At 41.0% G+C, this 13868-nt stretch overlaps 1 protein-coding gene across 1 annotated transcript in view; it reads left to right on the top strand.

Moving 5' to 3' along the window:
* LOC103775602 (transcription factor IIIB 90 kDa subunit-like) overlaps positions 1–8155 on the top strand; it is an 83028-nt gene extending 74873 nt beyond the window's left edge. Inside the window, exons 11-13 of the mRNA XM_008943065.1 lie at positions 2426–2477; positions 5460–5628; positions 7823–8155. Coding sequence (XP_008941313.1) covers positions 2426–2477; positions 5460–5628; positions 7823–7860 — 259 coding nt within the window. The 3' untranslated portion in view covers positions 7861–8155. The remainder of the gene's footprint in view (positions 1–2425; positions 2478–5459; positions 5629–7822) is intronic.
* Positions 8156–13868: the final 5713 nt, after the last annotated feature.

Raw genomic sequence — 13868 nt, 5'->3', positions numbered from 1 at the left:
GGGCTGAACAGCCAGAGCAGGAGCAGAATCCAACCCACGGCTTTTGGGTACTATTCAGAGAGAGAAACCATGTTGCCCAAAAGGGGTGGCAGCGGGGTGTTTCTAGGAATGAAGAGAAGAAGATGTATGTTCTGTGAGCAATTACCATGTAACAGAAATACAGCTTTAATTTCAGTTTGGGTGTGAGTCAGTCACTGATGAAAAATGGTATAGAAGGGCTCTTTGATTTAGCACTAAAGTTTGCAAATAGGTATTCATAAGCATGAATATTTTTATTTTCATTAGGGGACCATTTTAATTAAAATGAAACTGGAATGTTCACTCTTTGCTTCCTCTAGCTGTGATTGTTTTCTTCACTGTCTGAGCACATGTATGATTTGCTCTAAAAGAAATGTCAGCAGTTTCTGATTACCTTGTGAGCCTTACTCAACTGCTTGATTTTAATTGGGGGGTGGAAAGATTTCAGGGAGCTCTAGGGAGGTCTGATGTCTTTTGGTAACAGGAGGAAATAGGTGCTATCTTTGGTACAATGTTAATTGCAATAATTAGTGCTACTGGTTTAAAATAAAAGTCCTTCATTTCTTACCCTATTGGATTTTTTTCAGTCATCTCAATGAAATACAACCTGTTCAGTAATTAGCATCCTTCAGCTACATAACCTTTTGACATTGCTGCATCCGTATGTTTGTAAGCATCTAAACAGGGTGACTTTTGGTAAACAGTGATTTGCAGTAGGTTGGTAGTTTCAAATTTTAGGAAATAAGGAAAAAATCTTACGCAATGATTGTGGTGAAACACTGCTACAGCTTGCCCGGAGAGCTGGTAGATGCTTCATCCCTGGGAACGTTCAGGGTGAGGTTGGATGGGGCTCTGAGCAACCTGATGTAGTTGAAGATGTCTCTGCTTATTGCAGGGAGTTTGGACTGGATGGCCTTTAGAGGTCCCTTCCAACCTAAACCACTCTATGATTCTGTGAAAACTCTACGATTCAGGTTAGAATTTGATAAAGGAAAGGGAAGGCCAGGCACACAGGGAGGAGTGTGTCTGTGCCTTCAAATATATTCTCTCTAATCCCAGAAGTCCACCAGGATTTGTAAGTAATAGATAAATTATGTGGGTCAAGTGTATCTCTTTCTTGATTTTTTTTTTATAATTGTGGAATATGACAAGAAGTGTCTATAGCAGAATAATGTGCTCTGGATCTTTCAGTGGTACAGCCCTTGAAGCATTCCTGTGGCAGCTTGGACTACTTTGGTTGCTGAAATGCCTTTTGGGTCTTGCAAAGCATTTCAGAGATGACCAGTTTCTGAACCTTTTTTGGAGCTCAGATCTTGTATTTTAATAGACTTCTCCATCAGAGATAATGATCTGAGTCCCCCCTGATCATTTTCTGGGTTTTGTTTCCTCCTCCTGATTATTTGGAATAAATAAATAAGTTGGAAAACAACCAATATCTGTATGTTAACAGGGAGGAATGAATAATACAAAAATGAGAGGAAAGATACTGCTTATCATAAAAGACTAGATCTCTGGAGACATAAATTGGTATTCATTAAGTTGTTTGCCTAGACTTAGTTAAAAGACGCAGCTGAGGAGCTGTCTGAGCAGTGTTTCAGTAGAAAGCAAGTCATCCTCTTTGTGACTAGGAACATCTAGATGAGGAGAAGAGACCAGAAAGCGACACTAAATGATGGATTGAGAACAGCCTTAATGACAGTAAGGAGACAACAGGGTATGAAATGTTTTTCAAAAAGAACAGGATTTAATACTTAGCTGTAAGTCATGCTGATCCATCTTTTCTCCCCAAATATCCAGGTCTTTTTTGTATCTTATGCAGAATTTTTAACAATGTTTATGTTCAATTTCTGTCAATTCCCATTCAAGGTATGCAGGGCCCCCTTGGTTTTGATGATGATTTCTGTAGCTGGAGGTTAAAATTTCATGTCTGATTATTATAATATGCTGTGTGTTTAATCTTACTGGTGTCCTGTACATATCACCAAGTACAGGGAAGCAGTTGTGGAGCAGTGCTGAGTAATTCAGAGTGTGGCTCAATTTTTGCCATGTCTGCGTTCTTCCAAAAAATCAGTTGCCTTTTGACTATTGTAATATGTGACAAAACCATCTCTTTCAAAGACTGTCTTGTTGGGCTGGGGCTGCTGGGGTGAGGTTTTCGCTACTGTGCTGGTTGACTGGCATCTTTTCTTATTATCCTGAACAGAGGCAAGCACCTACAGGGGAATGTATTAATTATTGTGGAGTCTGTGGCTCTCCACTCTTTATCTTACATCTTTAAAAAAGTAACTGCACAATGTAAGACTAGCAAAGTGTTTTCACTGTTTGGAGAGCGAGTGCTCTGTTTCAAATGTTGTGTGCGTGGTGTAACTTTTCTGATGTTCACCATTTCTTCTTTCCTTCTTTGCAGACTAAGACCCTTGATTTCAACACAGCTTGCTAAAAAGGCTGCCACTGAAGAGGTATGTAAAGTCCAGCACTTCTCCTAGTGCAACCCACGAGCCTTCCTCAGCCTGGCTCTGGTTATGTGGTAGATACAGGCAAAAGAAATTAGAGTCTTGTCTCTCTGATCAGACAAGGAGCTGGTTACTGCAGAGCTGAGGCTGCCTGCTCTCTAACCAAGATTTGCCCTTACTGATAACATTAACATTTAGCACAGCCTCATAATGCCTGGCAAGCCAGCAAAAAAGAGGGAACTCCCTGCAAGCATCTAAAAAGGCAGTGGAGCATCTAACAAGTGGATAAGAGGAGCAGTAGAGGGCAAAGCTTGTGCCTGTTCCTCAGCACTTGGACCATCCTCACGGAGAAGGGGATGGTGCAAAACACTCCCTCTGTGCAGCCAGTGCTGACATGAGGGAAGGGCTGAGCTTCTGCCAGAGACCCGTGAGGAAAATCAGAGTGACAGCTTACCCTATATAGCATGGCTTACTTTTGGGTTTGTTTAGTTTTAAAATATGAAAGTCCCATAGAAAAGTTAGTGCTAGTAACTGGCCACTGCCAGAAGCCCTCACTGAGTGGCTTTGTGCTCCTGCATTTTCTGCTGAAGAGATTGTGATTATTAGCACGGTTGCAGCAATATGTTATTTTCACTATTATTTTCACGCCTTACACAGAGTAGCCATGTGCATTTTATGTCTGATAAAATGTCTACTATGTGGCTAAAAATTTTGTTCCTAATATACTAAAGGTATTTTTCCTTCTTTTTCCCCTGAATGTGTGACACTGACACCCTTATGAAGGTGAACCATTTACCTTGGGTAGTTTAATGTGCTTTGACATTTGCCCATCCATACATAAAAATATGTGCCAAACTCAAGTCCAGGATGTCTGGAAGTAAATTCAGGAAGTTCTATTTAAAGGCATTGTTTGACTGCCTTATTTTTAAAATTACTAAAACCCATTGATTTTCAGAAACAGTTTGATATCCTGCCTGGGGAAATACATTTTCACTTCTTATGTTATGTTCATTAGAAAACTCTGCACATTTTTAGAAGTGTAGCAGTCTGGAAACGGACATGATAATTAGAAGAAGGTCACATTTTAATTAGTGTGGTGCAATTTTAAAAAATAATGACTCAATTGTAGCTCCTTTATATTCACCCACTTTTTCAGAGCAGATGGATACTTTTAAGCATATAAATTGATATATATTATGATGCTGATTTGTCTCAAAATGTTGTGTCTATTTCTGTTTATACTGAAAACCCTAAATGGGCTCAATCTGATCACTCTAGAGGCAAAAAAAGTGGTAGGAAATATAAAATCAACTGCAGGGAAGTTCCTCTAAATAATATGATTAATTTGAGCATTAAAAAATCATGAAAACCTGTCTTTGAGTGATCCAAATATCTAAATACTTGATAGTCTATTAAAATTAATGGGTGTCTTTGCCCTGTTAATGAGCTATTGGAGCAAACCCTTAGGTGACTTTGAAAAACTCAGGCAGATTCTTTAGGTTGACTGTCATGGTATATGACAAGTTCAGGAACAGCTTTGATGTTTGAATAATTAGACTATCAAATTTCTGGTACAGGGTTTTTCTCTTATGATGTATCTCTAAAGTGCCTGGAGTTACAGGGATTCTGGGAGTTATTGCATCGCAAGTAAATAAATTTGTAAATAAACCAATAAAAATAACTCTCAGTGCCGAATCAGAACTTAGTGATGATGGAACTGGAGAAGATGCAGCAGTACGTAGTTGTGTGTTGTAATTTATAACCTAAAGCAGTGTAGGACTTTTCTTGGAGGAGCTGGAGTTTCCTGGTCTCCTTTGGACCATTCATTGGTAGGAGCCTCTCACCACTGTCCTTCCCAAGGAAGCAGTCCCAGTCTTTTCTGTCTTTCCTAGTAGGGGAGATGACTCAGTGCTGACTAGTGACAGGTACTGTTAAGTATTCCCTTCTTGACATTTCTTACAATGTTAATAATTAATCTTTAATGCTTTCAAAGTTGCCACTAATGAAAAATATTTTTGGGCCACAAGCTCTAATATACAAACTCCAAATAGTCCAAGTATAGAATGGAGGAGAGAAGTGCCCTGTGACAAAGCTGGTGGAGATAAAGCTCCTGTGATGGTTCGTCCCTGGATGAGAGAGGGAGGTGGAGCCCTGGACTGACCACACCATGAAAGTGAGAGTTCCAGAGAGACCTGGGCTCTGCTGGGCCAGACCACATTGCTGGTTCCTGCCCCATTCCCAGATCTCTCATCAGTGAACCAAGGGCAATATTGCCTTTTCCAAATTCCCATCTGTCTCCTTGCAGTGTTGCCCTTTCTCTGCCTCTCTGCTGTGTCCTGACTAACCTTGGAGCAGCTTGGGGGGGGTGCACAGGTCCTGTCAGTGATCCATTCCCAGGTTAGTGTTTGGAGATCGTTGTTCTGATGAATTTCATAGGTAATGTTACAGGTGCTGGTGGGTATTATCAACCTAGTGCTCTGCCATCACATTAAGTGCTGCTTAAAGAGTGCTATTTGTTCCACAGCTCAATCTGCCTCCAAATAAATCCAGAGCTGTCAAAACTAATACATATTGGTTTTTTCCTGATTTGAAAGGTACATTTTTGCTATCATTAAAGTGTCAATAATGTTGTTATTGTGTAATGGGCCCGATGTTAAGTCAAGCACAATGAGGAGAAGGTTGTAAGCTTTCCCACAGTGCTTTGCTGAGGAGCTTTTTCTCCTAGATTTCTCCTTACCTTGTGTTTGCAAGAGGATCCTTGTTCTGCTGTTATTGTGTCTGGATATTTCAGTTGCCTGGCTGTGAACTATCTGAAAACTGTGGATGATTTTGCCTGACTTTCATTTGGGCGACATTTCACTGAGCAGCTTCCCTGTGCCCAGGGCGATCTAAGCCTCTAGCACTGGGTGTGGGCTTCTCTGTGTGGAAGCTGCTAACATTTTGTGCAAAAGGAAGGGCTGCTCTACTGTCCCCTCTTCTTTTTTGCAGGTGACATTTCCAAATGCACAAGCAGAAGCTCCTGACTTAGAACAACCAGCGGCTGTGCTAGTGGAGAGTGGCCCAGTAGCTTATAACCCTGATGAAGAGGTGGAAGAGGAAGAAGCAGAAGAAGATGATGATCACTGCATGAGCGCCTTGCAGTTAATGGGAGGAAATGGTAAGCTGGGATGCTGTCTAACTTACCATGTGCTGGTGCTGTGGAGCTCATTGTTGCAGGGCTGCAGACAGAGTTCCTCTGCTTTTCCCTGTCCTCTGGCAGCTTGTCTGGTGCAGAGCTCAAGCCACCTTTCTGGCATTGCCCATTCCTGTGGGAAAGCCTGGGAGTCACCCTTGTCCAAAACCTGACCTTCTTAGAGACTCCCCCTGAGCAGACCATGCATCTTGAGCTTTAGGCTAAGAGGGCTTCTCCAGAACAAACTGATGTTACGCCTCTTTCAGAATTAAGTTTATTAATGTGGATCTGAGGAATTATGGGGTCAGTGACCCCTCTGTCAGCAGTGCTCGGGGCTTGCTGCCTCCTGAGCCGAGCCATCCATCTCCTGCCTGTCTCCTCAGCTGGGGCTGCAGTGATGTCCAGGTTGTCCGTGAGCCCTGGGGACATGGCCATCCAGCTCAAAACAAAATGAATCGTCACACTCCCTTTTTGGGGAAAGCGTTAGAAGGAAGGAGTTCTTCTCCAAGTACGGAAATGGCATGGATGGCATATGGCCTGCTGTATGGTGCACAGATGTGGGCTCCTTTCCGTGGCTTCCCCAGCGAAGCCACTCAGCTAATTAGGTTTCTTTGCTGGCAGGAAAAGGCAGTATCCTCTCCGCTGTGGTTCTTCCTAGCTGGACACATCCACATTTATCCTTTATTAAAAACTTCCCCTTAGAAGTTAAGCTTTGAAAATATACAAAAATATTTCTAAAATGAGAGCTGCTAATTATGTGTTGTGAAAAAGCAAGATGGGAATAAGTTTACTACTGAAATGTTATTTATTCCAAAAATCCTTCCAGTACTATTAATTAAGCTTTCATGGACAATGTGTATACATTTCGCAGAAGTGTCTGTTGCTTTTAAATTGACTTCTCCACTGGAAAATAATTGCTGAACTGTAGGAAAAACAGTTTGTTGCTGCATTTATTATTAGAATAATGTTCCCAAGAAAAGACACCCATGTGGAGGAGGGTGGGTCTATGTTTATTAATAACCCCCCCCCAAAAATAGAATAAAGGTCACTGAGCTTTTTTTTCTTTGTAAATGTTACTATTTTTAAACCATTCTGAGAACATTCCAGTACTCCCTCTCTGGTCTGGACGGCAGCTGAAAAATCAGAGTTTAAAAAAAAAAAAAATGAGAAGAGAAAGAACATTCCCAGAATTGAGCCGCAGGTGTGCAGAGCTGCTCGGCAGAACAAACAGCTCCTGTGTAACTGCTTTTGCAGGGGCTTAGGCCTGTCTGCCTGGAGTAACTGCAGGAATTATGGATGGTGAACTTCACCCATTCTAGACAAATTATTACAGATCACACTAAATTCTGCTTCTGAGCATTTGGTTGACTCCTTGGATGAGGTGTTTGCATTGTATTGAATTTGGAATATGAAGGCTAACTTTACTGAGTGCTCATATGTAGTAGTTACCTGTAGGTTTGACTACGCAACAGAAGGTATCTGTTTCACTGCGTTCAGAAGCACACAGAGGAGAAACTGGTGCATTAGAAACACACAGACTTGCCCTCTGACACATAGATCACAGTCTTTACACTCATCATTGTTTAAGAAAACAAAACCAGACAAAAAAATCCAGGCAAAATTTTAAGTTGTTCCTCCAGGAGTAAGTAGATACAGGAGATCTGAGTCAGATGCATTGGGATTTGCTGCAGGACTCCTTTGATGTTGATGGGAACTCTGAGCTATCTCTGAACCCTTGCTGCTTCAGCTTTTAAATCCATGAATATTATAAACAAGCCAGCTTTTTTCTTGGTGGCTATGTCTAGTGAGAGCGATGCCTACTTGTAAATGTATGCTGCTGCTTCTCAGCCACCATGTTCCAAATTACTTGTGACAATCAGGCTTGATCACCTTAACCTATAAATTGAACCAAGTATTTTACATATCCAGGTGCCAGGTATTCTTAAACGAGGGTCCAGTGACAAGTGAGAAGAGATATTCACACAGACATGCATACAAATAATTTTGTTTCACTGAGAAAAGTACATGCAAGAACTTTGTGTTCAGCCCTAGAAAAATATACAGGTTTTTAAAAGGCTTAAGGCAGGAAACCCACCCAAAAGCAGCAATACTTTTGCTTTATCTTCCATTTACCTGGAATATTTGCGTTTTTACATGCCTTTGTCTTTGTGTGTTTCAGATTATGGCTGTGATATGGATGATGATGATGGCTATTAGTCTCATTTACTTCCCAAGGACATGGACTGTGTCTTGCTCTCAGCAAATCTTCAGTCTTCAAACTGTATGAATAGTGAAAGAAACTGTCTATGGTCAGCAAATGTAATCAAACAATCCCTACTTTTGTAAAGCAAATTTTAGGTTGGCTGACTCTGGTCAGTTTACATTGACCCATAACCCAGCAATAAAGTTTGGGTTTGTACTTGAATTTTTTTGTTTCTTTTGGTGGATCACAGTTTGAGGATGAAATTAATGGGAGTAATGTTTCCAGAGAACAAAAGAAAGAGACAAAATAGTCTGTGTACAAAGCATGTGTGGCTGAAAGCAACACATCTCTTATTTATGTGACTCTGCTTTTAGGCATGCTGTTGAAAGGTAGCAGATAGAAGGACAAATAGGAGAGCAGGTAAAAATGAGAAGTGTCCCTGTTGATTATTTGAGTACAGTAGCATTGGTTGTCTCATAATGACTGAAGGAAAGAAAACATTTCCAACCTGTATTGTAAACATGACCCTGTTATTGTGTACAAGCTTCCTTACCCAAAACTATCAAACATTAGTGACAAGTTATATATTTTCAGGGCAGTATCAGTTTCTCTGAAATGAATTAAATACTTATTCATATTACTCAATTCATAGATTTTTTTTTTTGAAAAAAGTATGACAATAGAAGGCAGTGTTGGTGGTGAAGAACCATCTTCCACTGTGCATCCAGTCCAGTTTATGTGGAAGGAGAGGGAAGACCTGCTTGAGGCAAGAAATGTGGAGAGCAAGCAGGTGACAATGCTGTGCTCATGTGCTTTTGCTGGGCACCCCTAGGGAGACCCAGGTCCTGTTGTGGCTGGTCTTGCTGCAGGAGAGTCACTTTGGCCATCTTCATGGAGCTGCTCTTGTCCGACTGAGTTCGAGTGAAGGGCTGCTCCCAAGAGCTGCCTGTCTCTAAAACCAGTTGAAAGAAAGAGAAAGCTGAGCTTTTTAATAAATCAGCTAGCATCTGCTTTGGCTGAATTTAATTTAATGTAATTTATTTAACTTTCTGTGGGTAAATTAAAGGTCACCATGCAGCAGTCTGACTTTCATGGCTCAAATCCCAACCCTGAACAGTCACAGCTACAGGAATAATGCTGGAGCTCCAGCCCTGTGCCCTCCAAAATGTCAACAGGCAAGTCCTTCTCTTCCAGCTACATCAGCTCTAGCAGTGCTGAGAGAGCGGGGTCAGGACTGGAGCCCTTATTGCCAGATCCCACCCTGTTGCCCCTGACCTGCCTTTGCCTGGCCCTGCTGGCTCCTGAGTCTCTCGGCTCAGTGGAAGATGAAGCACACTCTTGATGATGCAGGCTGCACGAGCCAAAATGTTTTCAGTTCTCTCCCTTGTCTAGTGACAATCATGAAGCCTGTAGTGCCACAGGCTTGTCTTACACCAGGGAAGGATAGATATTTCTCTTACCAGCGTGATTTCTCCTGGTCAGCTTGTCCTTCCTAACCTTTCTGGGTGCCCATCACTAAAGCACTATCTATCTTCCTGCTGCAGTGGGTGGAACGTGGTAGGAAAGAAGCTGCTTTAGGAAGCTCTCTAGCTGCTGCCAGTGAGAGTGATGATGATGCCCATACCTGTGGCCTTCACCAAAGAGGGAAAGGGCTATATGGCCTTCCATGCTTCTGTCCCTCTCAGTAGCATGTGTCAGAGGGATCATGTAAGTAGAGCAACAGCGAGTGCTTTTTTTAGGAGCAGACTTGATGCAGTTTGGCTGGTGAGTGTAGTTTGTTGGGTACATTGTATCTGCTACATATTTTTGAGCCTTGTATAGCAGTATTTCTGCAATGACTTCTTAAAAGCAGAATTTGGTAACAAAAGTGATGTAAAGAGGCTAGTGGGAAGAAGAACTTTACTGAATCAGATTCCAGTTACTTACTTTGCAGCACTTCAGTGGAAAGAGAGGTTCCATAGAATTCTTAGGGGGAAAGCTGGTGTTTTCACCAAAAACCTGTAGGTCTTTTTTCTGATACTTTATAAGCACTGCACAAAAAAAAAGATATTGAGGGGATAAATCTTTCTACCTCTCTTATCTGCACCGTAAATTAAAAATCATACTATAAGCAGACAATTTTTTAAGAAGTAGTTTGTTCATGCTCTGCAAGTCTTCGAGACAGTTGAGTTTGAACATTTGGGTTTGAATTAATCTGCCGTTAGCACTATTACAAATACCCCTACTCTCAGTATATTCTTGAACCTTGGGTTTTATTCCAAGGTACACATTATTCTCTCTGCAGAAAATAAACATACATAAATAAACATGTGTATGACTCATGTAGGTTGAGTGCTTTTCTCAAATGCAAAATGTTGGCTCTTAAAACAACTGCTAAGATGAATTTTTTATTGCTAAGGTTCTTTCCTCCAGTCTTCTGCGTAGATTTTCATGGGTTTGTTCCCTGAAAGGATACTAAACCTGCTGCCAGTGGGGTGATAGTATGTGCAGGAGCTGAGAGTCCACCCAAGGAACTGCTGCTAGTAAATTTGAGTTTCAGTAGCATATTGTACTTCTGAGAACATTGTTTCCTGCACTGAAAATAGAGGATTGCAGTTCTTGAATGCTTTTACGTGATTTGATTAGGAAAGGCTATCACATAGTCTGCTAGAAGGGCTCTTGGAGAGCAGAGAAACAAAGACCTACAATTCCATAGCATCTCAGTATTGTTGATGAAGTTAGATGTGTGGTTTATACACGAGTCCTAAAGGAAAGTCCATGGAATCAGATAGGCAGACGTCACTCTGAGCATTGTAAGGCTTCTTAAGCTATCGTGGTTATGTACATTCTTAATTTATTGGTGACTTACCGGGATTTTTATAATGTTCATTCCTTCTTGATTTAACTAAGCTCAGGAAATATAAACAGATTTAGGACATGCTAGTTTCTGTTTTTATAGCTAGTCATTAAAATGTAAAAAGATTAACACTGAATTAACTCTGTTTACTGCTGTTGATGTATCTGGACATTTTGTTGTATGTAAGTGAGCCTAAATTCACTTGGAGTAATTTGGGTCCTGCTTTTCTCAGGATTCTGATTATAATGAAGAGAGCTTATAAGGCTTCAACATTTGTTGTTCTTAGATCTTATTTGAACCCCCACAAGCTGTGCATCGTCGGTTTTGTTGCATAAAGCATGTGTCTTGCTGCAAGTCACTTTGCTTGACAGACAAAACCCTCCAGCTGTTGCATCCAGCTTGTCTGCCATGCAGCCTTTTAACACTCTTGTATTGAGGGAGTAAAAAATAAAAGAAATAAGGAAAATTATGTGATTCTTTACTGTGGCGAGTGCATTCTCAGTGTCTTAATCATCTATGACATTTCTTTTAAATCACTGTGTTCAGTACAGCAACTCTTAAATGGTGCCAGACAGCCTTGTCTTGAGGGTTAAACATGTTCATCAAAAAAGTTCTTGCCATCCTGATTGCTTGTTTGTATTCTTTGGATTGCATCGAAACTCCAGTCGCAGATGTGTAAAGTTAATGTAGAGTTTGCCTAATAAATGTTCTGTTTCTTATTTTTGTGTGGAATCCTTGCATTTGGTTCAGTTAGTGCCAAGGAAGTTAAACCTGTTTGATGAAAGCATATGTATCATCCTTACATAACCACAATATGCACCATGTGAAGCTTTTTTACTGTAGTATGTTTACTGTAAATAAAAAGTAAAACCCTTGCATAGCCCATATTTCATGATGCTGTCATGCCCATTTCTGATTCTTCTGTCTTCATTCTTAGGAATGTTCATTTTTGATTGCTACATGATTGGTTGGCAGTGGCCAAATTTGTAATTCAGAGGCTAATTTTGTCTTTAAAAGGGAAGACAAGTCTAAGCAGGCAAGTGTATTTTACAAGATATTGTTCCACTGATAAATGTAGATCACTTTCTCTAAACTGGATAACATTAACAAGGTTTTTCCACTAAGCTATATAGTTAACTGACTGTGGGAACAACATATAGTGCGCGTGTTTAGTGGAACTGTTCCAGTGCTTGTCTCTGAAAGTTGTATCTTGATAAATAAGGTGTGTGCTGAGTTAAAAATCATGTTGTTTTATCAACATATGGTCACCACAGTTTGGAGGCCAAACTCCTCATCTACGCTTGGGACACATGGGTATTGGCTCTTTTGATTTTTTTCTGAAAATGGAGCTACTACTGGATCCTCAGGAGTGTCTACTGCAAAGTTTTAGCATATAGTAGGACAACTAACAGTATTTTTGATAAGTCAGTAACTGAGTGTCATTCCAGCATCTCATTGGGTCCCCATACTCTCATGTAGGTGCACATCTGCTGTCTTTGACATCAGGATGCTTTTATCTCAGTTTCTTTTCAGCTGTTCCAACTCCTTCCACTGGCAGCTGGGAGCTTATCCAATGATGTCCATCCCTGATGTTCTCTCACTTATGACATCTAAGCTGTTAAAAAGTGTTGCTCACCTTGGCCTCATATTTTCTGTTTATTTCCAAGCTGTACGGTTATTGGCTTTGTCCTGTAATTTTTCTCTTCCATACCACACCAGGCTTTCATAACCAAAACCGTTCTCTCCCATCAGCTGTGTTCATCAAGTACGCTCCTTTAAGGATCTGAGAAGTTAAATAATGTTGATAAAGTTGAAATCTTGCAAAGCTTTTTATATTAGCTTCCTTTGTCACCAGTAGATCATAGCACAGTTGTTCTTAGGTTCTCATTTCATAACACAGAAGAGGCTGTTGTAATTTCCTACTCCCATCACGTGTATAAGAAGAGTTATAGCATACTATTTGGTATTTCTTAGGCCTGCCCTGATACCTGGCAGTGGTCTTGGTGAGTGGTGGTTGTTTAGTGAAAGGAGTTAAACACACGAGAAATTAGACTGGGTGAAAACTTCTGGCTTACAGCATAACAAATTTACTTGGTGAATTCCTTCACTGTAATTGTTGGGTTTTTTTGCTCTGGACTGTTGTGCATTTTCATGGAAATTAGGGACACACATTTCATAAAAATGAAAAATCTTAATTCCCATCTTGCCATGTGACTAGGAGCACAGGATTGTAGGACTTTTAGAGTGAATCTTACATTGTGTAGGTTGGCAGTGATTGGCATTGTGCTGGACACTGGGATGGCAGCCATCGTATTATCATTTCTATCGCAAAACTGCAACAAGAATGCTTTCTTATTGCTTCTTAGTAAAGTTTCTCTATTCTTCAAAAGCAGAAAAATACAGCAAATTAAAGGAATTTGAAGGAAGCAATGAAAAGAAACGGCACCAACACGGTACTTACCAGGTAAATTTTCTTCGGTGCTTTTCTGTGAGGAAGGTAAAAGGTATTCACATGCAAAGACTAAGAAGGGCAAAAGTTGCATCTTGGCAGCAGCAGGATTGAGGCAACATTGTCCATTTTACACACAAGAATTCCAGACTCCTCCTTCGTTCATGGTCTGTCTTGCACCATCATCATCATTTGTAGACTGGACAGTCCACTGGAGGATATTGAAAGAGGTAGAACTAGCCAGATAAGGAAGAGGAGATGGCAGGGTGTCTTTGTTTCTCTTGAGGAAAAACAAAGGAGATTAATTATTTAGAGTGGTTTCAAGGGCTGTAGTTGGATGTTAAGAGGAATAGATGCATTAAGAAAACCAGAAAGATTAGGGAATATTCCTTTGCAGTGATTTGTGTTGAACTGTGTAATAGGCAGGGAGCATTGGAATGGACCAAGGATAATATTCATATCTCTGGAACCCCAACTGGTGTCACAGCTGCATTAAAAATTGAAGTCTGTCCATGCCACTGTTTCTGACATGCCTCTGCTTTAGTCGGGACGGGGTGTGATTTCTGACACTGCCCTTGTGCTGGTTAATGGACAGCAGACAGCAGCATTCCCCCGCCCATGGGCTGGTGAACACATTTCTGGCTTGGTCCACATGTTTCCTGTCCCCTGCCCAGAGCTGCTTGTTCCCAAAGAGAATCTGTGAGATTGGGGGGGGGGGGGGGGTGGAGCAACGCGCG

Source organism: Merops nubicus, unplaced genomic scaffold (genome assembly GCF_000691845.1).
Source record: "Merops nubicus isolate BGI_N331 unplaced genomic scaffold, ASM69184v1 scaffold18116, whole genome shotgun sequence".
NCBI classification, from domain to species: domain Eukaryota; kingdom Metazoa; phylum Chordata; class Aves; order Coraciiformes; family Meropidae; genus Merops; species Merops nubicus.
Note: the sequence above shows the minus strand (reverse complement) of the source record. Positions and strands in the feature narration are given on the sequence as shown.